General features: G+C 41.8%; 1 protein-coding gene across 1 annotated transcript in view; it reads right to left on the reverse strand.

Moving 5' to 3' along the window:
• The window catches only part of acad9 (acyl-CoA dehydrogenase family, member 9), a 51,149-nt gene extending 33,203 nt beyond the window's left edge, over nt 1-17,946 (reverse strand). The window contains 7 exon segments of the mRNA XM_052017737.1: nt 1,339-1,417; nt 5,612-5,636; nt 5,639-5,711; nt 6,830-6,936; nt 7,118-7,219; nt 12,862-12,955; nt 17,675-17,946. Of these exon segments, the coding sequence (XP_051873697.1) occupies nt 1,339-1,417; nt 5,612-5,636; nt 5,639-5,711; nt 6,830-6,936; nt 7,118-7,219; nt 12,862-12,955; nt 17,675-17,860 (666 nt within the window). The 5' untranslated portion in view covers nt 17,861-17,946.
• Nucleotides 17,947-25,875: the final 7,929 nt, after the last annotated feature.

A 25,875-nucleotide genomic window follows, 5' to 3' on the forward strand; every position in this document is an offset into this window, starting at 1 on the left:
CATTTGAATTTCAAAGGCTCCACAGTGTTTTTCATGCTTTCATCTTTGTGTGTTCAAAATGTGATTTTTTTTAATGTCTCTGAATGTCAGAAACATTTCAAGGGTATTGCGACCAGGCTCATTTAGTTATCAGTTTCTTGGTTCTGTAGGAGGTGCTCATCTTCCTTGACCATCCCACCTACTCACACGATGGCATTCTTATCATGGTATATCTGTTAGCTAAACAAGAACTTACCATGATAGGTGAAGATAGCTTACGTTGGTACGAAATGGTCTCTTTCCCATTTAATCAACAAAATGCAAGTAAATATTAGCATTCATAATCAAAATGATCTTGTTTTAATAATGTTTGAATAAGGAGATATAGTTGTTCTTTTAACTTGCTTATCACAATACAGAAGGTGGCCATTCAGCCCATTAGGTCAGCTTCCAACAGTAATCCCATCATTTTCCTTCCCCTTATTTCTCTACAATTTTTCTCTCTCACATGCCCATCCACTCCCATTCAATTCTTTTGTCAGTTACTTACACTAAGTAGCAATTTACAGGAACCAATTTACTTACCAGCACATCACTGGGATGTGGGAGGAAACAAGAAGATCTGGCAAAAAACCATGGGGAGCACTCTCAAACTCCACAGAGACAGCACCTAAGATCAAGGTCAAACCCAGGTCCCTGAAACTATGAGGAATAGCACTAACTATTCTGTGCTGTCTTTATTAGACCTCAAAGTTTACAGGATAAATTCAAAGTTAATTAAAACTATAATTAAGAAAATCCTGTTCTCACTCCAACTTCAGAGATTTGCCCACCCAGAAGCAATATGGAACCTAATTGATATGGTTTTCCACATCATAAGCTCAATATTATCAGCCAAGTAAGATCAGCTGACGCTGCACCTGCCTTTGATGAAACTAGGGAGCTCCATTTTCTATATGGTTTAGCTACTCATCACTTTTGATGAATTGGTCATATGAGGATCTCACTCAGAAAAGCAAACAAGATGAAAATTATGGTCAGCAAGACAGAATGATGAAACACCAATTCATGTTGTGGAACAGTAACGTGAGAAGACAAAATATAATGCATTAGCTTTGATTTAAAGTTATGCATTAATAGATGAAATTGATAATTAAAATTCCAAAGCACAAGACTACAAAATCTTGCTTTGTATTTTACTAACATATTTCCCTTATTAATATATGGTACCAAAGAAAGAAAACTATAGGCTACCTGCCTTAATGTATTTCCAAGGTAGTTTATTCTTGAATCCAACAATAAATTAGACGAACGGAAAAAAAAATGGGGATTGCCAAACCACTTGAACACTGTATTCACCTTTGATCCATTGAGAAAGTAGTGCTGTCCATCTTCACTGAGTGTTGCCCTGGTTTGAATTGATGCCGCATCACTCCCACTGAAAACAAATGAATAAATACTTGTGATGCATGTTAAAAGTTGGGTATCACCCAAGACTATGATTTTTCACTAAAATTACTTTCAATCAGTGGGTGCATGAAAGGAAAAAGTAGCGGCCTGCTGGTAAACTTCACACTTGATAAGCTGGCATAGTGACAGGTTGTCCCAGTAAATGCTCATTATACATATGGATTGAATCAGGAAACAACTTTGGCCCCTCGAACCAGCTCTGCCACTCATTAAAATCATAGCAGATCTTCTACCTCAATATCGTTTTCCTGCACTATCCATATACCCCTTGATTCCCTTAATGTCCAGAAATCTACCAATCTCCATTTTGAATGAACTCAATGACTGAACCTCAACAATCAACTGGGAGTAGAACATTCCAAAGATTTATCAGCCCCTACATGAAGAAATTTCTTATCTCAATCCTAATTGGGATACGTCTTATTCTGAGACAGTGACTCCTGGTTTTAAACTCCTTAACCAGGGGAAACTTTCTCCCTGCATTCATCTTACATACATAGAGCAGTACAGCACAGGAACAGGCCTTTCTGTGCCAACCACGATGCCAATTTAAACTGCATATCTGCCCACATGTGGTCTATTCCCCTCAATTCCTTGCCTGTTCATGTGCCTAAATGTGGTTTCCAGGCACCTGCCACTCTCTGTGTAAAAAAAAGTTGCCACATAAACCTCCTTTAAACTTTCCCCCTCTCACAAAGCTATGCCCTCTAGTATTTGACATTTCCACTTGGGAAAAATGATTCTGACTACCTACCCTGCCTATTCCTCTCATAGTTTTATATACTTCAGCCTTTGGCTCTTCAGAGAAAACAATCTAAGTTTGTCCAACTTCTCCTTATAGCTAATATTCTCTAATCCTGACAACATCCTAGTGAATCTCTTCTGCAAAATATCCAAAGCCTCCACATCCTTTGGACTCTACCACATTGAGCCCTGTAAGAATTCTGCAAGTTTCAATGACATCTGATTCATCTAAAAACTCTAGAGAATGCAAAACTAATTTACTCCCTATCTAAAATAGAATACACTTGCCACAGGGAGACCTAAACTATACACAATGCTCCAGGTGCAGTCTCACCAAGGCAATACACAAAGACACATTTCAAATCCTCTCATGACAGTCTCGTAACTGTCCTTTGAAGTAGCACTTTATGCCACTCAGCAGTATCAAACCACTATAAATATTACTGAACAAACTGTGGTGAATCAAGGTGGCAACATATCAACTTTGAGGCAACTTGGAATGTACAATAATGGCAATGATGCGCCAGCATTCAAAGAATGTTAAAAACAAATGAGATGATTAATTACAGAAAACAAGATTGGTATTGGTTTATTATTGTCACTTGTACTGAGGTACAGTGAAAAGCTTGTCTTACAAACCGATCGTACAGGTCAATTCATTACACAGTGCAGTTACATTGAGTTAGTACAGAGTGCTTTGATGTAGTACAGGTAAAAACAATAACAGTACAGAGTAAAGTGTCACAGCTACAGACAAAATGCAGTGCAATAAGGTGCAAGGTCACAACAAGGTAGATCATGAGGTCATAGTCCATCTCTTTGTATAAGTTCAATAGTCTTATCACAGTGGGTTAGAAGCTGTCCTTAAATCTGGTGGTACATGCCCTCAGGCTCCTGTATCTTCTACCCGATGGAAGAGCAGAGAAGAGAGAATGTCCTGGGTGGGTGGGGTCTTTGATTACGCTGGCTGCTTCACGAAGACAACTTAATGTCCAAAGACTGCTTAATGTCCAAAATTACCTTGAGAATGTTCTGCATTGTTGCAAGAGATGCAAGTGAGATCTCACTGGCATACTAAGCCAAAAATACTGCTAAGCAAACTCAGCCTGCTTGCTGACATCACTGCTGCAGGACACCAGAGACCCATTCCCTACAGCAATGTCAGAAAAGATGAAGTCTGTATTACAGAGATCACCAGATTATGTGGGAAGGTTTCTTTGAAGTCAGCCAACAAAACAGGATTACAGTGCTATTTCAAAGGATAGCAAGTAAAAACATTAATAAAACACTCATTGCATGTAGCAGGAGCAAATGACAAAAGGAAAATAAATTGTTATATTTTAATGTTTTCCCATTCAAGAATAAATCATGGACAACAAATAAACTATCTATTTTATTGGAAGTAGCAAACAAGTATAGCATCAGGAAGATGGCCAGCCAGTACTAAGGAAGCAATGGAAAATTCGAAAGGGCATAAAAGCCCAATTTTATTTTGACAGAAAACACCTTGGAGAAAAGATGCATCACAAAATGTGAAAAGAACAACAATCCTAACTGTGAAAAATAACTAAGGTTAATTTCATCAAATCATGTCTTCTTTTTAATCCTTTGTTGAAATATTTAATTTATAACACATTCACACATTTATTCTTACAGCTAGCTTGCCTGCTCTTTTTTCTTGCTCACATTTATCACAGAACAAGGTCAGTTTAGCACCTGGGAAATTGAAAGAGAGAGTGGCATCTTCAAATGAGGCTCTCTCACATGACCAAGAATACCATGCTTGGTTAGCTTAGATACAGCTCTACATGATAAGAATAACAACAGAAAATGCTGGAAATGCACAAGCAGCCAGCATCTGTGAAGACAGAAACAATGTTTAATCAGAAATAGATGTGATAAGAGTCTGGAACAGTCAAATTCTAGTAAACTTACAATGCACTTGCAAGAAACAAGAGACAAAATGATTTCTCAATGTATTTTTCCCTGTAATTTGACAACTCAAACTGTAGGTAATTAAATTAATGATTGAAATGAGGTTTCACCAGCTCCTAAAGTAAAGCAATTAAAGTCTCGGAGATTGCAAGACAACACAAGTGGTAGAGGCAGAAAGTGGTGATATCAATGAGTTTGCTCAATTATTCAAAAGGATGATGGCTGACTTTGATTGGCTTCTGTCATCTTTCACAGTCTACGTGACCTTGCTATAACAAAAGAGGCATAATACAATAATCCTCAATGATCCTAGTAATAGCTTCCCCCACTATCATGTTTATAACTTAACAGCACAATGCCTTACTGTTTACAAGACAGATGGCATATTACAATTGTAGTAGCTTTCTTCAGATGCAAAAACTATCCAGCTTGGAACATACTGAATTACTGTTAGCCTTATGTAATATTCCAGTGACTCAGTGCTTCTTCTAAAGCAACCCCTTCCAGAAGTTCATTTTGGCTTGTGATAAACATGCGATTTTAATCACGTTTATATAAAGGCGAGATGAACACGTGTAGTTAATTAAAATCAATGCTGGACTAAGCAATTCCTTTAAAATAATTACAGAACAAAGACTTATTTTTTTCTAAACCAAATGACCCTGAAGGAAATGAGGACCAACCTCAGCTTTAAGCTATATGAAGCCATACAAAGCTGATTACAATAAGTATACATATTTTTATCATAGGTTTTCAAACTGCAGTCCCTCTAATATAAATGGCCAGATGGAAAACTGTTTCAGCACTTCGTATTTAACATGCACATTATTTCTGGCAAGGTATTAAAATAAAAAAAAAACATCTCCTTTGCCAAGCAGGTACTGTGTTTTAGAAGTTAGGCTAAGAATTCTAGCTCTGCCTCCGTGAAATACACAAGGGTTCCCCACTTGGAAAGGATTGAAACCCACTGTTTTACCGAACAATTAGAAACATGAAACAAAATAGTGGCCTCACTTTCCAAACACCAGTTAACGATTTAACTAGTCTGTGAGAAAGAGCAGGGACCAGCTATAATAGCAGTTCAATCTTTCATATTTTTCAAAATATTCTAAAACATATACATTATTTAGCTGCAATGATGTTGTGAAATAAAGTCTAACATTATCACTGCTAAACCTACACATGATAAATGTACATTTTAAATCCAAATACCAGTGACCTGAGACTAGAAAGTCATTATGTTGAAAAACATCATTTGTAGAAGCACTACACAAAAAGTGCTAGAGGAACTCAGCAGGTCAGGCAGCATATCTTGGCGATGTGATATTAATAAACTGTTTCGTTATTCACAGTATAGCATAACAAAATTCTTCCAAATATTACAACACAAGACTACTCTTTCACAAAAGTTTAAAATTATTCTTAAGATAAATGACTCTTACACATTTAATAATTATCTGATTCAGTTTAGCTCACTTCTTACCTTCCAGGTTCTGTGAGACAAAAGCTGCAACATGCTCTCCTGTTGCGAGTTTAGGCAGGTAGTTGGCTTTCTGTTTATCATTACCAACAATCAAGATTCCCTAAATTCATACAAATTAGCAAAGATTAGTTTCTGCTGCACCACATTGATAACTCATCTTCAATCATATTTACTGAAAGAGTACATCCAAATCTCTGATATAGTAATCTGATGCCACATCGTAAAAGACTATTTGACAGATTCGATCTACTTTTACAACCACAAATATACTTACAAAATGCATCAATGCAGATAAAGCAGTCAATGAAACTAATTTCACAAACATCAACACAAAAGAAAAAATAGTTTGTTTCTAGACTTCATTTTCTTCCAGTCCATCCCCTGGTGTTACTTATCCCATTTCTAAAAAAAAACTGTCTAAATTTGTCTACTTAACAAGTCTAATTTTATTTTTGTCTATTATTTTAATGTCACATATATTAGAGAATAGTTTAATTCCAGGAAACCACTTATCCAGACAAAGATTTTTTCAACCTTTTCTCTAGATACTTCTAGATTCTTTCCTTCCCCATAATCTGGATTTACTGCATTTATAATTTTGTTTGCTTCTGTTGTTTCATTACTTGTCCAAAATATTTGCTGCCCTCAGCTAACTGCTCCTTTTTCCGCTTCCTTCAAGGCCTTCCTTCTATTTCCCTATCTCACGCCCTCTCAAGCCCTGACCTCCATTTGCTATCTAATTCTATCCATTTAATGGAAATTTGCTACATCTTGGCATGAATTCCCCCTTGCTGGATAACAGTGAATATATCTTCTGAGTTCTAAACTTCTGAGTTTTCTTCAGTCACAAATAGAAATTAGCAAAAACTAATTTGAAAAAATCTTACTAAAATTTTCTAGGCTACCATCAATGTAAGCAATTAGCAAATTCTGCAAAGGAGGTCTTGACTGTGTCTGCACAATGATTAAAACAATGAACTCTGTAAAACCAAGACTTGAGGGCTGGACTCTGCAGAAATTCTTCAACTTTATGTTAGCTCAATTTTATGGTTAGTCCTTGTAAATCTAAACTAATGTTCACAGTATCATCGCCACTTAAGTTTAGGGGCTTTTCTTTCAAAGGACATACTGATGAAATGTTACCTTACTCTCAATTTTCTAATTCAAATCAATGCTTAATATTTACTTAGACAAAAGAATCATAAATATCTGTAATACCTTCAGCCCAATTGCTTGATGAGCTGCCAGAGTAACAGCAATGGACCCATCTAAGGAAGTAATTTCACCAAGTCGTGCGTACATAGTGTTTGATAGGCCAAGACCACCTGCAGAGAACATGCATCAATAAATTAGCAAGGTCACTGTGTTTTTGTCAAAACTCAAATAAATCTAGGAATTAATGGACATTGTCCCAATTATGAATGTATAACAATTTGAATGCAAATTATTTGGCCTGCAAGTTTAAGTATCAGTAGTAATTTTGTTCTTCAATACTTATAAACTCACCATACTCTTCAGGAATCTGTTGCCCAAAAAGGCCCAGCTCTTTGAGCCCTTTCATAGTTTCTGCTGGAATTTTTGCATCCAAATCAATATTCTTTGAATCAACTGTTGAAGAGGAAAAAGCCAATTTATATATTCATCTGAATACGTGTTAACATATATAACATGCATGTGCCATTATTAATCAATCTTACATCCAAAAAAAATCACATGGAGTTTCCACTGTTCTTTTTTTGTGCAACTTGATTGATTTATATCACAGACATTTGTGCAGTTTTAGCGCAAATTTTACAATGCATTGAGTTTACTTCATTTTATGCTCCAATACAATGGCGCACAGCGTGTGGTCCACAGGATGTTTCTGTATGGCCTCCCTGAATGAACTGCAGTTTTCTACCATCTCTGTAACAAGTAGTGAGGCTAGATCCTGACTGGCAATTCCCTGTGCAATGTAGGGACCTTCTAATGCAAGAGTACATTCCACCCACATGAGAGCAAGTTAAGCCATGTCTCCAATTGTGAATGTGCTTGGGATATTTGTTAATGTCCCTGATGTTAGCAAAGAATGGAAAGCATTCAGAAATTATTTTTAAAAAATATTCATAATTATAATTCTGCTAGCATACGATTTTTGTTCTTTCCCATTAAACATTTTTTAATCTAACTGCATGCTGTCAAAGAAGCTGATTTGATTACAAGTTAAGCATCTTTTATGCATTTTCACCACCCATTCTTGCTGTGCTGTCATCTTCAGGGACTCTTGGGCTTTTACACCAAGATCCTTTTCCTTAATACTCCCCAGGGCCCTACTATTCATTGGATATGGCCCACCCTTATGAGACCTCCCTAAATGCATCACCTCAGATTTCAGATTAAATTCCATCTGCCTTTGCCCTGCCCAGTTTACCAGCACTTCAATATCATCCTTAGCTTAAGACCACCTTCCTCATAATCAACAATGCCACCAATTTTTTTTATATATATAAAACGAACAAAGGGCCCAGCATCAATCCCTGTGGTATGTTGCTGGTGACAGGCTTCCAATCACAAAAACAACCCTCCACCATCATCCTGTCTCCTTGCAGCCAAGCCAAATTTTGGATGCAATTAGCCCATTTTCTTTCTTTTTCAATCTCTTTATTAGTTTTCAAATTAATATAGATTAATATATCAATGTTTATACATGTAATACAAAGAGATCAGGAGAACAATCATGACATGGATAATCATGGAGAACAAAGTATAAAAAAAACTGTAGATCCAATGATCTGTTAGTGAATGAATATAATATAAAAGAAAAAGATTTATTATAAAATATAAAAGAAAGAAAAAAAATCCCCAAAACAATAAGAAAAATTATAAACAATATCAAACCAACCTAAGCTAAAGAAAAAAAAATTAAAAAAAAACAAAACAAAACTGGACTAAAATTTCTCAATAGAAACACAGCAATATTATGTCGTCAACTCCGTTCCTCTAAATTGAAAGGTTATTATAAGGGGATCTATATCATGTGAAAATATTGAATAAATGGACTCCAAACTTCCTCAAATTTAAGCAAAGGATCAACAGTACCACTCCTAATTTTTTTCAGCCCACTTTCTTTTTATCCCATGGGCTCTAACTTTACGGAGCAGCCTTCCATGTGGGACCTTGTCAAAGGCATTACTGAAGTGCATGTGAACCACGTCATTATCATAAATGGGTGGTTGATGGTTGGCACAGACTCAGTGGGACGAGAGGCTGTATCTCTCTATGACTCCAAATCTGCACTGCCCACATCAATATCTTTAGTGATGTCTTCAAAAAACTTAATTAGTCACACAAGATTTCTCAATGACAATTTTGTGGTGACCATTCCCCTGGTATTCCAAGTGTAAATTAAATGTACCTCTCAGAATAAGGTGGTGGGGGGAGGGGGAGGAGCACACGCAGGCAGGGGACAGGTGAGTTCAGGTGATAGGCGAGTCCAGGTGAAAGGGAGAAGGTAGTGGGGGGGGGGGGGGGGAGATGTAATAATCTGAGAGGTGATAGGTAGAAGAGGCAAAGGGCTGAAGAAGGAATCCTGTAGGAGAGGGCAGTGGACCATGGAATAAAGGATGGACGAGGGGATGAGAGGAGTTGGGAGGTCATCAAGGCGGGAGAAGGGAGCCACAGGAATAAGGGAAGACAAAGGAGTGGTGGGGGGAGAAAAAGGGGTAGGGTTACCGGAAGTTAGAGAAATCGATGTTGAGGCGGTCAGGTTGGAGCGCCCAAGGCAGAATACAAGGTGTTGTTCCTCCAACCTGCGTTTGGTCTCAACGTGGCAGTAGTAGAGGCCATGGATAGACATGTCAGTATGGAAGTGGGCTGTGGAATTGAAGTGGGTGGCCACCGGGAGGTCCTGGCTGTTGCAGCAGACGGAGCGAAGGTGCTCGACGAAGCAGTCACCCAATCTGCGTTGGGTCTCACCGATGTACAGGAGGACACACCAGATACAATAAATGACACCCTCGGACTCATAAATGAAGCGCTGCCTCCCCTGGAAGGACTGTCTGGGACCCTAAATGGTGGTGAGGGAGGAGGTGTAGGGACAGGTGTAGCACTTGGTGCGGATGCAGGCGTAAGTGCCAGGGGATTATCAGTGGGGAGGGACGAGTGGACAAGGGAGTCACAGAGAGAGCGGTCCCTTCGGAAAGTGGAGAGAGAGGGTTAGGGGAAGATGTGCTTGGGATCCCGTTGGAGGTGGTGGAAGTTGCGGAGAATAATGTGTTGGATGCAGAGGTTTGTGGGGTGGTACGTGAGAACATGGGGAACATTGTACCTGTTATGTCGGTGGGGGGTGGGGGGGGGGGGGGGTGAGGGCAAACATGCGGGAAGTGGAGGAGATTCAGGTATGAGCAGCATTGATGGTGATGGAAGGGAAACCCTGGTTACTGAAAAAGGACATCTCTAATGTCCTGGAATGGAAAGCCTCATCATGGGAACAGATGCAGTGGAGGCAGAGGAACTGGGAGAAGGGGATGATGTCCTTACAAGTGACAGGGTGGGAAGAGGTGCAGTCAAAGTAACTGTGGGAGTCAGTGGGTTTGTGGAAGATGTCTGTGGTTAACCTGTCTCCAGGGATGGAGGCAGACAGATCCAGAAAGGGGAGAGAGGTGTCGCAGATGGACCACGTGAATTTGAGGGCAGGGTGGAAGTTGGAGGCAAAGTTGATGAAATTGATGAGCTCACCATGGGTGCAGGAAACAGCCCCAATGCAGCGGAGAAAGAGTTGGGGAGCGTTACTGGTGTAGGTTTGGAACATGAACTGTTCCACATAGCTGACAAAGAGGCAGGTAGAGCTGGGGCCCATGCGAGTGCCCATGGCTACACCTTTAGTTTGGAGAAAGTGGGAGGAGCCGAGAGAGAAGTTGTTGAGGGTGAGTACCGGTTCTGCCAGACGGAGGAGGTGGTGGTGGAGGGGGACTGGTTGGGTCTGTTGTCGAGAAAGAAGCAGAGAGCCTTAAGGCCTTCCCAATGGGGGATGGAAGTACACAGAGACTTGTCATCTATGGTGAAAATGAGGCAGTCAGGGCCTATTAATAAAGTTAGTTTTTATGTAGCTCAGGTCATTAGCTTCCTAATGAGATTCCTTTCTGGAAAGGAAGCTCCATCTACCAATGAAGATCTCCATCATTCCTTGAAATGAACCTAGTTTCCAATGTTTTGATTATTATTTCCATTCCAGCAATAGCTAGTTTCCTGTCTATAAGAAATACAGATAAATTGCATCTATTGACAATTTTCCTCAACTAAAGCACCACTGCCTCACTATTGCAACATACTTTAAGGCAATGATGTCCTGTGGTCACTGGGGGTGATTTCAACAGGGACTGTCTTGTGACATGATTTACACATATTCCATCTAGGGACATCATATTGGTGGTCAAAGTGATATTACTCTTCTAGCTGGCATGCAAGACCCATCCATTCCAAACCCCAAATTATACACAACAGGTATAGGAATCCCAATTAAGGTAAATGATTATTGAATCAAAGCATTGACGAATTCCTTCTCAAGAATCATAACATCAAAGAGCACCAACAGATACCATTTGGCCCACCATCTGTGTTATGACTACATGTGCTTACATTACACATACAGGCAACATCTTCCAGATCTGACTGTACCTTCGAGGTACGATTTGCAATGTAAAACAATGTTCCCTCAAGTCAACCTTGTCTCTTTCAGCAGGTGACAGAGAATGCTGGGGCTTAACAACTATCCACGACCACCACCTCGCTCCTAAGTGCCACGTGGCCTATGTAACTGACTTTCACTGTCAGCACATGGACAGCATTCTGCCCCTAAAAGGGGTGTAGCCTGCCTGGCAAAGGCTTTCTGGACTCCATTAGTAATTCTGAATGAACAATGATGGGCTGAGTAGAAGGGATGATGCAAATGACAGCTTGGCAGCAGAAAAGGGCAACTATTATAATCTACCTCTGCCTATCAATAAAAATTCTTTGCAGGCAATTCATTTAAATGTTTATGGACCCACCACTCCTCCACATATAAACAGGAGGGGGATAAACATCTCAGCCAGCTACAATTAAACCAAGTTTATTTCAAGAATTTAAATTGAGTATATGTGGGATTCCACCAATGAAGACGATAGACTTGGAGAAAGTGAAAATTAAAGGTTACACAAAGCAATTTAGCTTTACTATTTCTTCCAAATTATTTTTTCAAGTAGAGATAAGAGGCAATGCAAGACAGAGGGCAGGTAGCTCCAGTGAAAGGGTGGTATTTCACTTGCCTGTAAAATTCTTGTCGAGCTTCCCTGCTGATCAGAAACTGTGAACTTTGTCCACAGTTGCAGAACTGGAAAGGGCAGTTCCAGATAAATGAACACTATCTGCTATCTCAGAAGAGGGGCACAGTAAAAAACTTGCTAAAATCTTCATTTTCACACAGTGCAACCATATCTTTTCTTACAAATAGACTCTTCATAAATGTCACCATCAGATGACTCTTTAACGGCACATACCCCATGTTTACACTTCAAGGAGGAGCATCCACAGCAGCAATGATTCATTTTATTTTAAACCACTGTTGAACAGTTGGTTGAGAACTATATCCATGTTTAACTCTGTTCAGTGGACATTGTCTCTAAATTTATTAATGCTCTTGGAAGCATTTATTCTCTCTGAGGTTTTCAGCATGTCTTGTTCCACTTACTTTTCAGTGAGGCTATTTTGTTTCTCAACTCTCGGTGAATATTTTTCCTGACTTTGCCAAAACTTCAGCACAACACTAAATCACAATTTATTTTTAAAACATTCCCTCTAGCCTTTGATTTATCCACCTGTTCTTCAGACTCGGATGCACACTGATGAAACATGAAGGGAACCTGCGCCACTTGCATTGATACATGCCCACAAGGTGTGGTCCAGAGGCGAAATCTAAGTTTCGGGCTGATGCCTTATGTTGCGGCCACAGAAGGTATTATGATTGGTTTATTATTGTCACTTGTACCGAAGTACAGTGAAAAACTTGTCTTGCATACCGATTGTACAGATCAGTTCATTACACAGTGCATTGAGCACACCAGCACCTACGGCCATACTGAGCCATTGGAAGGGCAGAATTTAAGTTCCTTGATATATACATTGTACAATTTTTTTCTCAACAGGGTGGACTTGACAGTTACCATTAGAACAAATGATAAAGCATAACCATTAAAAAAGACATATAATCCACATTAGACAAAAAGAAAACGCACCATCCTCACTGAAAAACTTTTCCACGGGTGCAACAAGTTGGCTAATCTCCTCCAACTCTTCCTTGCTGATCTCTGGGTAAGGAAAAGCTTCGTGCTAGAAAATATATAAATGTATTGAATTACAATGTTTGTTAAACATGAAGTTACTTACAACCCAAAATCCTCTTAAAACAAAATCTTACACTGATTATCCGTCCCTCCTCGTTGCCAGCAGCCTTGATTGGAATCAGAAAGCTCTAGATTTAGGTCAACTCTCAAGGCTTGCACATGTAACACAGGTCAACACTTCAACTCAATACTGTTATACTTTCCAACTTGGTGTCTTCTTTCTCATCCAATCTTTTTAATCACTTCTACAAATGGCCTCCATTTCTGGTCTCCCATCATCAGTTCTCCATAAAGTTGAGACCTTCCAAACCTCTGCTGGCTATATTTTAACCCACACCAAGTCCTGCACTTAGTAACCTATACTAGCTACCAGTTAGGTAAATCCACAACCTTCAAACTCTATTGTGAAGACCTATACAAAGTAACTATTTAGGAAGTTCACACTATCTGCATCTGACTTTAAGGGATGAACGCTGCCTTTTGTCGTCCCCCCCCCGAACATAGATTAAAATTTTTCACAAATGAAAGATATGTAATTCTTATATCATTGTGAACTAAACATTGTTGTCTAAGGAAGCCATACAATTCCTTGGGTCAGTGTCCTTGATGCAACCACCTTTAACATTTTCATCATTAATCCTCCTTTCATCAGAAGGTCAGAGGAGAGGACATTCACTGATGATTGCAGTGGTCCAATCCATCCACATCTCACCAAATAATGAAGTAATCTGTGCCCACACACAGGCAGATCAGGACAACATTCAGGCTTGGCTTGACAAGGAACAAGTAACATTTGTGGCACACAAATGCATTGCACGATAAATGCTGATTAGTGACATCCAAATCCTAAAAATGAATTAAAAAACCAATAACATCCAGGTGATGACCATCTCCAGCAAAGGATATTCTAATCATCTACTCTTGAAGGTCACTGCCATTACCATCACTGAATCAACCACCATCCACATGGTTAGTCTGATGATGGATTAATCACTACTGAAATGAAACTTAAATGGACCAGCTACAAAACCAGAGGCTGGACACTCCAGACCTACAGCAGGATGGTTGACCCTTAACAGCTCCCTGAAATGACTTACCAGGCATTAAAACTTTTATGTTCAAACACAATAAGGATGAAACTGGATGGATCACCCAGAAATACTTCAGGCATTAGATTTGATCTTGGCAACTGGTCTCTAAATTAGGACAGTTGTTCCACTAACAAGTCGGACAACAGCACAACAGTTATACTTGCAACTAATGTGCCAAATCCTGCACAACGATTCCTCAGTATGTCCTGTCCAACTGATAGGCCAGACCTATATGGTATGGTAGTTGTGTACAGGCAGAAGGAGGGACCCTGGGTATCAAAATTGACTTTAGACCCCATATCACCATGTCAAATATGAGCAAGGAAACCTTCTCCTGACCACTACTCATCATTCTCCCTCTTCCACGATGAATAACAATTGGAAGCAGCACTGGAAGTAGCAAGAACTTTAAGAACATGAAGTGTACACTTGGAGATGGACTTCAGTAACCATCGAGGATGGCTAGATAGAGAGCCAGACTGAGACCCGAAAGACAGCAGCCAGACTACATCAGTGGATGATTATCAGCAAACAAACATGAGACCTTGTCCTTGCTAACTTATCTGCAGCAGTTTCACGTCTCCATGACAGAATCAGTAGGAGAAACAGGGCACATCCTTGTGGAGACAAGGACATTCTCCACTGTATCTAAGGAAAATAAATAAAATAAGCCCAATAGATCTGGCAGCTCAAAAATGGGCTTCCATTAAGAACAGTGCAAAAACAGCAACAGATTGGATTTGTAACCTTAAGGTCTGGCGTATCCTTCATTCTATCACCTGAACCAAGCCAAGGACACAACCCAAGGTCAGGTGCGCAAAGCATACTTAAAATGTGGCATCTACTAGATGAAGCTAAGTGGAAATATCAGTATGCATTAGGCAGAACTAAACAACTCCATACCCAATGGATGAGATTCAAGCTCTGCCACACCTAATCACGAAGAGTGATGGTGAATTAAACAGCTAATAAGAAAGGTGGATCTGAGAACATCCCATCCTCAGTGATGGAAATACATAGCATCCTAGTGCTAAAGATGAAACTTAGTAATTTGCCATCTATAGCAAAAAAAGTACAAAGTGCATGATCTATCTTGGCTTCCACCTGTGGTCCCCATCAATGAAGCCAGTCTTCAATCAATTCACCCCACATACAGAAAAAACATCCCAGCAGCTTCTGAATTAGCTACTGTTCTAGTACAGTTACAACACCAGCATGTATTTAACAATGTGAAAAACACCCAGTCATGTTCTGTGTACAAAAGCAGTTAATTGCCCAGATTCTGTCTACTGTCAATCAGTAAAAAGATGGAAGATGTCATCAACAGTGCTATGAAAGTAATGCCTACTCACTGATTACAAGCTCACTGATGTTCATTTGGGCTTCATCAAGACCACTCAGCACAGCCTTGGACCAAACAGATGCCAAAGAGCCAAATTCCAGAGATGAGGTGAGAAGGTTGTCCTTGAGTCAAGGCAGTATTTGACTTAGTGAGGAATTAAGGAACGCTGGTAAAATTCAATAGGCAGCAAAGGGACAACAATTAACTGGTTGGAGGCAACCCTCATACAAAGATGGTTGTGGTTGTTGGAAGCCAATCATCCCAGACTCAGCACATCCTTGTAAAAGTTCCTCACGGCAGTGTCCCAGGTACTTGCAGCAGCTTCCATAAATGACTTTCCTTCAATCATAAGGTCAGAGGTGTATACATTTATTGAAGATTACATGTTATTCAATTCCATTTGTAACTTCCTATGAGATGAAATGGTCCAGGCCTGCATGCAACAAGACCTAGACAACAGTCAGGCATGGGTGAAAAATCCTAATAAAATACCATACTATACTAAATTCCAGAGACCTGAACAACCATGGTCTCCACTTCATCAGACATCCTCCTGCCTTACTCCATAACCTACTTACTTGTATTGCTACAAAATGTAAAACAAAAGTAACCACAATTTGCTCTTGCATAATAATTTTGCAAAAAAATATACATTCATCCAAAGCTATAACCATGTACCAATGAGGACTCAGCACAACAATAGGACACCACGTTCCACCGGTAGCATCCAATATGCCACAAGGGCAAAAGCTCCTTCCTCTTAGCTGCTGCTGATAAAAAGGCAGCACAAATGTGTCTATGGTTTTACTACAAGGCTTGAACTGGATTATGTACAGCAGTTTGGTAGCGACCTAGAGTCCCAATACCCAACCATCCAATCCCCATTCACTCCCCCTTCACTCACTGTCACATGCTTTATCACCTTTTGAAGGCTACTTCCACCTTCTTTTCCCCCCTTCACCACTTCTGGTTATCTTCATTGGCCCTGGCAAACCCTACCCCCTGGCTCTTCCACCCACCCTAAAACCACTTGGTCCTGAAATCACACCCCTAGTCCCTTGCTTTAGTATTCCCCCATATCACCCTACTCCTCCCTCTGACCCTGCACATCCATTGCGTTCCATCTAACCCTGGCTCCCTATAGTTCCTACCTGGACTGGGCCACCCCAATCTCTCCTACCCTCTGCCCTGGCACCTCCTTTCCTGGTAGCATCAGCCACTGGCCCAAGCAACCTCACCTGCCTGGTGGCATCACCCACCCATTCACTAGCCCTAGCACCCAAACCCCCACTACCAATTCACCAGCCCCAACCCACAGTACCGCCACCCATCCACCAGCCCTGGCACCCTACCCCCAGTACCACCACCCATTAGCCCCAGCACCCTGTCCCTTGTACCACCGCCTATTGCCAGTTACCCAACCCCCAACTCCAGCACCCATAAGACCTGGCACCCTACACCTCACCCCCTACCCCCTACCCCCATCACCACCACCCACTCACCAGTCCTGGCACCCAACCCCCAGTAGCCTGGCACCCTACCCCCCAGTACCACCACCCACCAGTTCCAGGACCCTGCCCCCAATACCACTACCCTATCCCCCAGAACCACTAGCCCTGGCACTGTACCCCCCAGAATCACTATCCATCAGCCCCACCACCCTACCCCCACCAGCCCCAGCACCCAATCCCCCAGAACCACCAGCCCCCACACCCTACCCCCAGTACCACCACCCACCAGCCCCCACACCCTACCCCCAGTACCACCACCCACCAGCCCCCACACCCTACCTCCAGTACCACCACCCGCCACACCCTATCCCCAGTACCGCCACCCACCAGCCCCCACACCCTACCCCCAGCCCCCACATCCTACCCCCAGTACCACCACCAGCCCCAGCACCCTACCCCCAGTACCACCACCCACCAGCCCCCACACCCTACTCCCAGTACCACCACCCACCAGCTCCCACACCCTACCCCCAGTACCACCACCCACCAGCCCCCACACCCTACCCCCAGTACCACCACCCACCAGCCCCCACACCCTACCCCCAGTACCACCACCCACCAGCCCCCACACCCTACCCCCAATACCACCACCCACCAGCCCCCACACCCTACCCCCAATACCACTACCCACCAGCCCCCACACCCTACCCCCAATACCACTACCCACCAGCCCCCACACCCTACCCCCAGTACCACCACCCACCAGCCTCCACACCCGACCCACCAGGACCTCCCCCCACCCGGCTCCCACTCCCAGGTACCTGGTTAATTTTGCCCAGAAGCAAGTCCTTAGCGTAGGCCAACGTGCGGCTGTGAGAGCTGAATCCGCGGCGGTGAATAGAGGAGGGCAATGTCCGGCGGACTCCGGGAGGTTTGGCGGCCGCCGACAGCAGCGTCCTGAGGGAGAGGCGGATGAGAGCGGCGCCACTCATGCCCCACAGCGGCATCGCGCCCGACCAGTGCTAGGCCCGCCTGACCCTTCACACCCGCCGCTCTCCCGTCACAATGACCGGGCTGCTGAAATGCCGCTCACCGCCGGGGGGTGGCAGCACCAGCAGGCAGCGCCCCTTCCCTGAACCAACGTCGGTGGATGTCCAATGTCCAAGCCCAAAGGTTCAGTGATGGGCTGGGGTTCACTGATAGGGTGGATTGGGGATAAGTGATAGACAAATTAAATAACTGACAAGCAAACAAAAAACTCCTGAAACACGAAAAATAATTCGGGCCAACAACCTTTCATCGCAAATAATCAGAAAAATGAACTATGCTCATGTGTGTTCATGCTCTCCGGTTCCTGAGTGCCCACCACTTGTGAAAAGCCTGGGTCTGACAGTGGAGACCGCATGCCCCATTCCTGGAAACATTTATTGAGGAGATTAGACCATGCATAAAATTAGTTATTAAGGGTCAGAGACATTATTCATCAATAATTATGGGTTAATATGCTGTGGAAGATTTCATTCATCAAGGTGCCATGTTTTAAGGATTTTTACAGCAAGAATAGTTTGTAAAAAGTTGAAGGTTTCACTACAAGTACAACTTCTAAAAGGTCTGAGGGGACTTCAAAAATGCAACTGTGAAGTACTAATATATCACTAACAGCACCTTCTGGATCAACATATTTAACTAAACATTTGTAGACTCCAGAAATTTTGCAACTTAATTATAAGAAATACTGATAGTATCTCCTTCAGTATAACCGCATCACATATAGACCAATATTTCCATAAACACGCATGTTGAAAAATTCAGAGAAGGAACAAAAACGTAAAGCATCTGGAACAGGCCATTGACCACATGGGATAAATCGGTGAGGTTGGTTATCAGGATTAATTTGTTAGATGTTTATATTTCAAACAAGTCTTTCCCACCCCAATTTCCATAAACACCCTATTATTCTTTTCTTCAGTGTTTTTTTTAATCTCCCCTTAAATGCTATATTCGTTGATGGTTCTACATTCCAATCATTATAGAGCCATAGAGTAATTCTTGAGAGAAAGAAGCTTCTCCTGACTTTCCTATTTGATTTAAAAGCCATTCTCTTATTTTTATGGTCCCAATTTTGATACCTCCCAAATGTTGAAGTATCTTGTCTTCATTTACCCTATTAAATAATTTAATAATCTTGGAAGTTGTTTCTTAATCAGATTACTTCTCACCAATCTTTTTCTTGTAGAGCCCCATTGTGTTCAATATCAAAGTGATTAAGTTACAGGACCAGCACCCAGAGATTTGAACCGTGATCCAAAGATGTTCAAATTCTGCCATAGCAACTGGAAAATTTAAATTCGAGTATCTTAGAGATCTGGAATAAAAAGCGAGTATCTATAATTGTGACTGTGACTCTACTGGCAGGCACGGTACTGTAGTGGTTAGTGTTCCAGTGACCCGGGTTCAATTCCAGCCGATGTCTGTAAGGAGTTTGTACGTTCTCCCCGTGTCTGCGTGGGTTTCCTCCGGGTGCTCCAGTTTCCTTCCACATTCCAAAGACGTACGGATTAGGAAGTTGTGGACATGCTATGTTGGAGCCAGAAGCGTGGTGACACTTGCGGGCTGCCCCCAGAACACTCTACGCAAAAGATGCATTTCACTGCGTGTTTCGATGTACATGTGACTAATAAAGATATCCTATCTTACAGGTCCTCCCCAGCTTACAAATGCCCGTACATGAGCATTTTGGGAGACTGGCAGGATGGATTTGCTAGCTGCTGCAGGCACCTTCTACCAGGTGGGAACTCAGTTCGCGGCCGCATTTCTGACTTGCAAACTGTTCAAGTTATGAACAGTTCACAGGAACGGAACCCTGCTGTAACCTGGGAGGACCTGTACTTGCAGAGCTTGAGACCTGAAGAGTATGGGGCATTCTAATAATAGTTCTGCAGCTGGGACAGCAGTTCGCAATTTTCTTTAGCTTTCTGTCTGTGCAGTACTTGATTCCAATAGTGTAAGGTTCTCACCTTCAGCACTTAATGAGAGCTCTTTAAAAATAGCTACAGCAACATCAGCTTGAAATCAACTCTGATGCTAGTAATTAACCTTGATTTGAATGTTATTTTCAATTGGAGTAGCACTTTCAGAATGCATACCTTTTTTTGGGAAAATGTTGAAAATAACTGTAAAGCAAATGTGATATTCCTTTGATCCTTGCCAGGATAATGTAAAAATCCTAAAACACATCTCATTAATGCACCATTGTTTACCACTCAGCTTCAAAGATTACATCCAATCTATTTTTATTAAACTTCCTTCCGAGATGTGGACGTTACAAGGATGGCATCTATTTCTCATGTCTATGAGGCTGAGAGGTGCACTAGGCCAGTCCAGAGCCTTAACACAGCCACACTGGCAAGGGACTGGAATCACTACAGGGCAATGATCAATGAACCTAGTGACGGATATTTACAACCATCAGAACTAGATTTTTATTTCCAGACTTTCCTTAAAAAAGTTTCAAGTACTTAAAGCACCAGAATGGGTTTGAATTCCAATACTTGGTAATATAAATAACCACTGTATGAAATTCTAAACAAAGGTTACCTTTTGGTCTCCCAGTTAGCCATACAGATTAATTTTTCTTTTGGTGTTTTGCTATTTGTCTGGGGAAACAAGTCTTGCCTTGGTTCAGCATACTTCTACAAAATGATAGGAAGCATGCATTCTTATTTTGTATCTACATTTTAAAATCATTAGGCACTTGAAAAAACTTACTATGAAGATTTTAATGTGGCGAATGTAATCCTCTTAATTTAGAAGATTCCCCTCAGGTTGAATTTTTTTTTTGCAAGAAGTTGCTTTCCATTTTTTCAGTATGGTGTTTTCACAGATGCAAAATACACTGATACTTTAACAGCCAGCATTATGTATGGCTCCAAGGTGATATGAACAGATACTTGGATTGGAGATTGTGTTTTACGGTTCTAACAGTCAAATATTGCTTTAAGATTAACAAACTATAAATGATAATTCAAGTCTCCAGAGTAAATTCTGAGGAAACTATTAACAAAGTCAGAGGCTTTGTCACCTAGAATATTGCTGAACATTAATAATACCTTTCTAATTAATAATATGGATTAGAAATGGTACTTATAGAACATAGAACAGTAGAGCACAGTACAGGCCCTTCGGCCCACAATGTTGTGCCGAGCTATATAAACCTACCCCACAATCAATCTAACCCTTCCCTCCGACACAGCCCATAGCCCTCCATTTTTCTTGCATCCATGTGCCTATCTAAGAGTCTTATAAAGGTCCCCATTTTATCAGCCTCTACCACCACCCCCAGCAGTGCATTCCAGGCACCCACCATTCTCTGTGTAAAAAAAACCTACCTCTGACAGCTCCCCTAAACTTCCCTCCACCCACCTTAAACGGATGTCCTCTGGTATTGGCCATTGCCGCCCTGGGGAAAGGTGCTGGCTGTCCACTCTATGCCCTTCATAATCTTATCCCCCTCTATCAAGTCGTCTCTCATCCTTTGTCACTCCAAAGAGAAAAGCCCTTGCTCGCTCAACCTTTCCTCATAAGACATGTTCTCTAATCCAGGCAGCATCCTGGTAAATCTCCTCTACACCCTCTCTAAAACTTCCACATCCTTCCTATCATGAAGTGACCAGAACTGAACACAATACTCCAAGTGAGGTCTAACCAGGGTGTTATAGAGCTGCAACATTACCTCGTGGCTCTTGAACTCAGTCCCCCAACTAAGGAAGACCAGCACACCATAAGCCTTCTTAACCACCCGATCAACTTGCGTGGCAACTTTGAGAGATCTATGGACTTGGACCCCAAGATCCCTCTGTTCCTCCACACTGCTAAGAAACCTACCTTGTACTCCACCTTCAAGTTCGATCTTCCAGAGCGTATCACTTCACGTTTTTCCCGATTGAACTCCATCTGCCACCTCTCCGCCTAACTCTGCATCCTGTCTACATACCGTTGTAACCTACCTTCTATACTATCCACAACCCCTCCAACCCTTGTGTCATCTGCAAACTTACTAACCCAGAGAACAAGAGAGAGGGAGGGGGAGGGAGAGAGAGTGTAAGGAAGAGCCTGGAGAGGGAAAAGGGGAGCAAGCAAGAAAGAGAGATGGAGTGAAAAGGGAAGGGGCGGGACAGGAGACCTGAGGGAGGATGGGTGGGGGGCTGGGTAGTGGAAGAAATGGGTCGCAGAGAACAGGAGTTGGGATGTCTTGGGACGATTGGGGGCCACGGATTAGGTTTCTGGCTTCTGCAGCAGACACAGGAATTGACGCAAGACATGGTGGGTCCAAGATGCCCAACACAAAATGGGTCCATCAAGGGTTGACGGTGCCAGGAATGATCAGGGTTTGAGCTCAACATCACTCTTCTGAAAGCACCCGAATCTCAGCAGCCACCCCCCCCCTTCTTTTCCATGGGAACACACCTGTCCATTCCCTCTGGAGTGGGCCTGCCCATTTCCATGGGAACAGGTTTCAAGGCCTTGCTGTCTCCAGGGTTCAGGAAGACAAACAAAATCTCCTGCAAATAAAACCCCTTGCAGCCAGTGATGAATATCTGGGTGTTGGACTGGTTGCTGGGCTTCGGTGTGAAGATTGCGGGGGTGGGGGGGGGTGGTGGGGAGGTGAGGGCTCATATACTTCAGCTTGGGGGTGCTGAAGACGCTCTCCATCTCAGGGCCACCATTGCTTGGGTTGTACAGTTCCAGGCTGTCGTACAAGTCCAGGTCCTCCTCCACCTCCTGGATCTGCTCGGTGGACACGTTCTCCAGAGCTAGTACCTCGTACTTATGATTTGGAATTAATTGCAAGCCTATAAGCTCAGTAACAATATCTTGTTGACCCAGTCTCCCCATTCAGAATTACTATTCATGCTTTCCTACTCACCCTCCCCAAACAACCACACCCACACTTAACTGAGGACCAAACTTGCTGGTTTTCCACATCCCAGAGTCCAGTGGCATAGTCAACATGGTGACAGGGCCTTCAGTGGGGCAGTGTAGAGACCCCACCCTCAAATGCCTGTGACAGCCAGCAAAGCATGAGGCAATGCTTTACATTTGTAAAAACTACAATAGATATTTAATAGCTTTTAAATGTCTGACATCAGATACTTAAAAAAAATGACAAATATTAACATTAAAAATGCAAAATAATTAAAAACCTTAATTTTATTGTCCCACACACTTCAAATCAGCAGAGTTTGATTCTGCAGTAGATCTGACTTGACGTTGGATTAGAGAGCAATTTCCCATAGTCCAGCATGATAAGATGCCATCATTGAATCCCACTGGGAGTCCATTAACAGAGAGAATTAACAGTTTTCACCTTTCAAATCTGTTAGAGTCCTGGACTTACTCCAGTTTCAATGGCTGAATGCTAGAGTTCTGATTGAAATCTCTGGCAATACCCAGCAAGATCTTACTCAGTGTTTCAATTACAGTTATTTATTTTCCTCAAGGATATAAATAATATCACAACTTATCAAAATCTGTTGGGAGGAGGCGGCTCTGCATCAGGTGCCAACTTCTCAGCCTGGTTTATTATAATTGTTACTCTTTGAGAGAAAGGGACTGAAAACTTGCAGCTATATCAAAGTAGGAGTATGCCAGGAAAGGACAGGACTTCGACCTGGTTCTGGTCTTGTAATGGATTCCATATTTTATATGGCAGGGTTGAGGGATACTACGGACTCTGAAGTGTGCTTGCTGAGTAAGGTTGAAACAAACCGTTCTTAAGTTTGGCTGCTTAGATGACCAAATCAAACTTCTGACTCTGTGACATTGCCCACCTCTGTCCATGCCTAAACTTATTTGCTGCCTTATCCTTATCAGTCATCTCCAGACTTCACTTTTCTATCTTTCTTTGAATACCAAACTGCTCATTCTCCACTCTCCATTAACTTCAGCCCATCCAAAGCCAATCCCACAGGGCATCCTACTTACAAATCAGTCCTGTCCTTGTTGTAGAACCACGAGCCAACATAAAACTAGTGTAAAGATTATAATTTTGTTCATTTCTTTCACTCTTTTGTCCCCCCCCCCACTTCAAGTTCCACAACGCCTTGAAACTAGAACCATAGAACACTACAGCACAGAAAACAGGCCATTCAGCCCTTCTAGTCTGTGCCAAAACGTTATTCTGCTAGTCCCATTTACCTATACCCAGTCCATAATCCTCCAGACCTCTCCCGTCCATGCATCTATCCAATTTATTCTTAAAACTTGAAAGTGAGCCTGCATTTACTACATCAGATGGCAGCCTGTTCCACACTCCCACCACTCTCTGAGTGAAGAAGTTCCCCCTAAACCTTTCCCCTTTCACCCTAAAGCCATGTCCTCTCGTACTTATCTCTCCTAATCTAGGTGGAAAGAGCCTACTCGCATTAACTCTGTCTATACCCCTCATAATTTTGTAAACCTCTATCAAATCTCCCCTCATTCTTCTGCGCTCCAAGGAATAAAGTCGTAACCTGCTCAATCTTTCCCTGTAACTCAATTCCTGAAGACCCGGCAACATTCTAGTAAATCTCCTCTGCACTCTTTCAAACTTACTGATATTGTTCCTACAGTTAGGTGACCAGAACTGCACACAATATTCCAAATTTGGCCTCACCAATGTCTTATACAACCTCACCATAACATCTCAACTCCTATACTCAATACTTTGATTTATGAATGCCACTATGCATGTGTATTCTTTGTGCCCCACCAATAGCAGCAGTGGTTCCACTCATCTAACACATGCACAGCACTTTCTAAAATCCTGCCTCTTCCCTCCAAGATTCCACATCTTTTATTGGAACAGTTTTTAGATAACACGTTTAATTTGCATTTTTTTTTAGGGCCAAGGAGATTGATGAGCAGCAATTATGGCTCTGTGTGCTATCTTAAAAGTCACTCTGACCTCATGCAATAAAATGTAACATATTCAGAGAAAAATTACAACGTCTAGTTTGTATATGCACAAAATTCATAACAATTCAATTGTTTGGGGAAACTTCAAAATAGGAATGCAGCATGAAGAACTAAGTCACTATAAACAGCTTCAGACTCCTAAAGCTACAGTGAGCTGCTCTGCAGCATCATAATCTTAGTATAATTAAGTCAATGGGAATCAAAACTGGAATTGTATTGAATATAAAGCAAGGTGATTATGATTATTGGTGAACAATCATTTCAGTTGTATTGCTGCAGGAGTTCGTCAGGGCAATGTCTTTGGTAGAGCTATCTTCAGATGCTTCATCAATAACCTTCCTTCCAGCTGAAGATCAAAAATGCCAATGTTCAGTGATAATTTCTTGATTTTTAATTCTATTTGCACCTCCTCAGATAACAAAGCATCCATGCCTGCATGCAGCAAAATCTGGACAACATTCAGTTATGGGCTAAGAGGCAAGTAATATTTGCACCAATTAAGTTTCAGATAATAACCATTTCTCCTTGATCTTCAAAGACATTACCCATCAATATTAATCAGTGGTAATGATAATTACCTATTATCAACATGCTGGGGACACCTGTAGACCAGAAACTGGTCCAGACACATAATTGTGGTTCTGGAACACAGCCAGAAGGTAGATGTCCTGCAGCTGTAACTCACTCTCAGGCTACCAAAAACATTTCCACCATTTACAAGGCACAATTCAGAAATGTGATGGAATATTCTCACTCATCTGGATAAATGCAGCTCCAACATTTATTAGCTCAACACCATCTAGGACCAACTGGTCCATTGATTGACATCCAGTCCTTCAGCCTAAACATCAATTTCCTCCACTACTTGCAGTCTGCCTGTGGTGTATATTATCTGCAAAATGCACTGCAGAAACTTGCCAAGACTTCTTCAACAATATTTTCCAAACCTGAAACTTCTCTGACAAAGGAAAACAGGTATACTAGGTGCTTGGGAATGGCACCAGTTCCAAGTTTCACACCATCCTGATATGAAATAGATTCCTATTGATTATTACTGGGACCAAAC

This window comes from Pristis pectinata, chromosome 6, assembly GCF_009764475.1.
Source record: "Pristis pectinata isolate sPriPec2 chromosome 6, sPriPec2.1.pri, whole genome shotgun sequence".
In the NCBI taxonomy this organism is placed as follows: Eukaryota; Metazoa; Chordata; class Chondrichthyes; order Rhinopristiformes; family Pristidae; genus Pristis; species Pristis pectinata.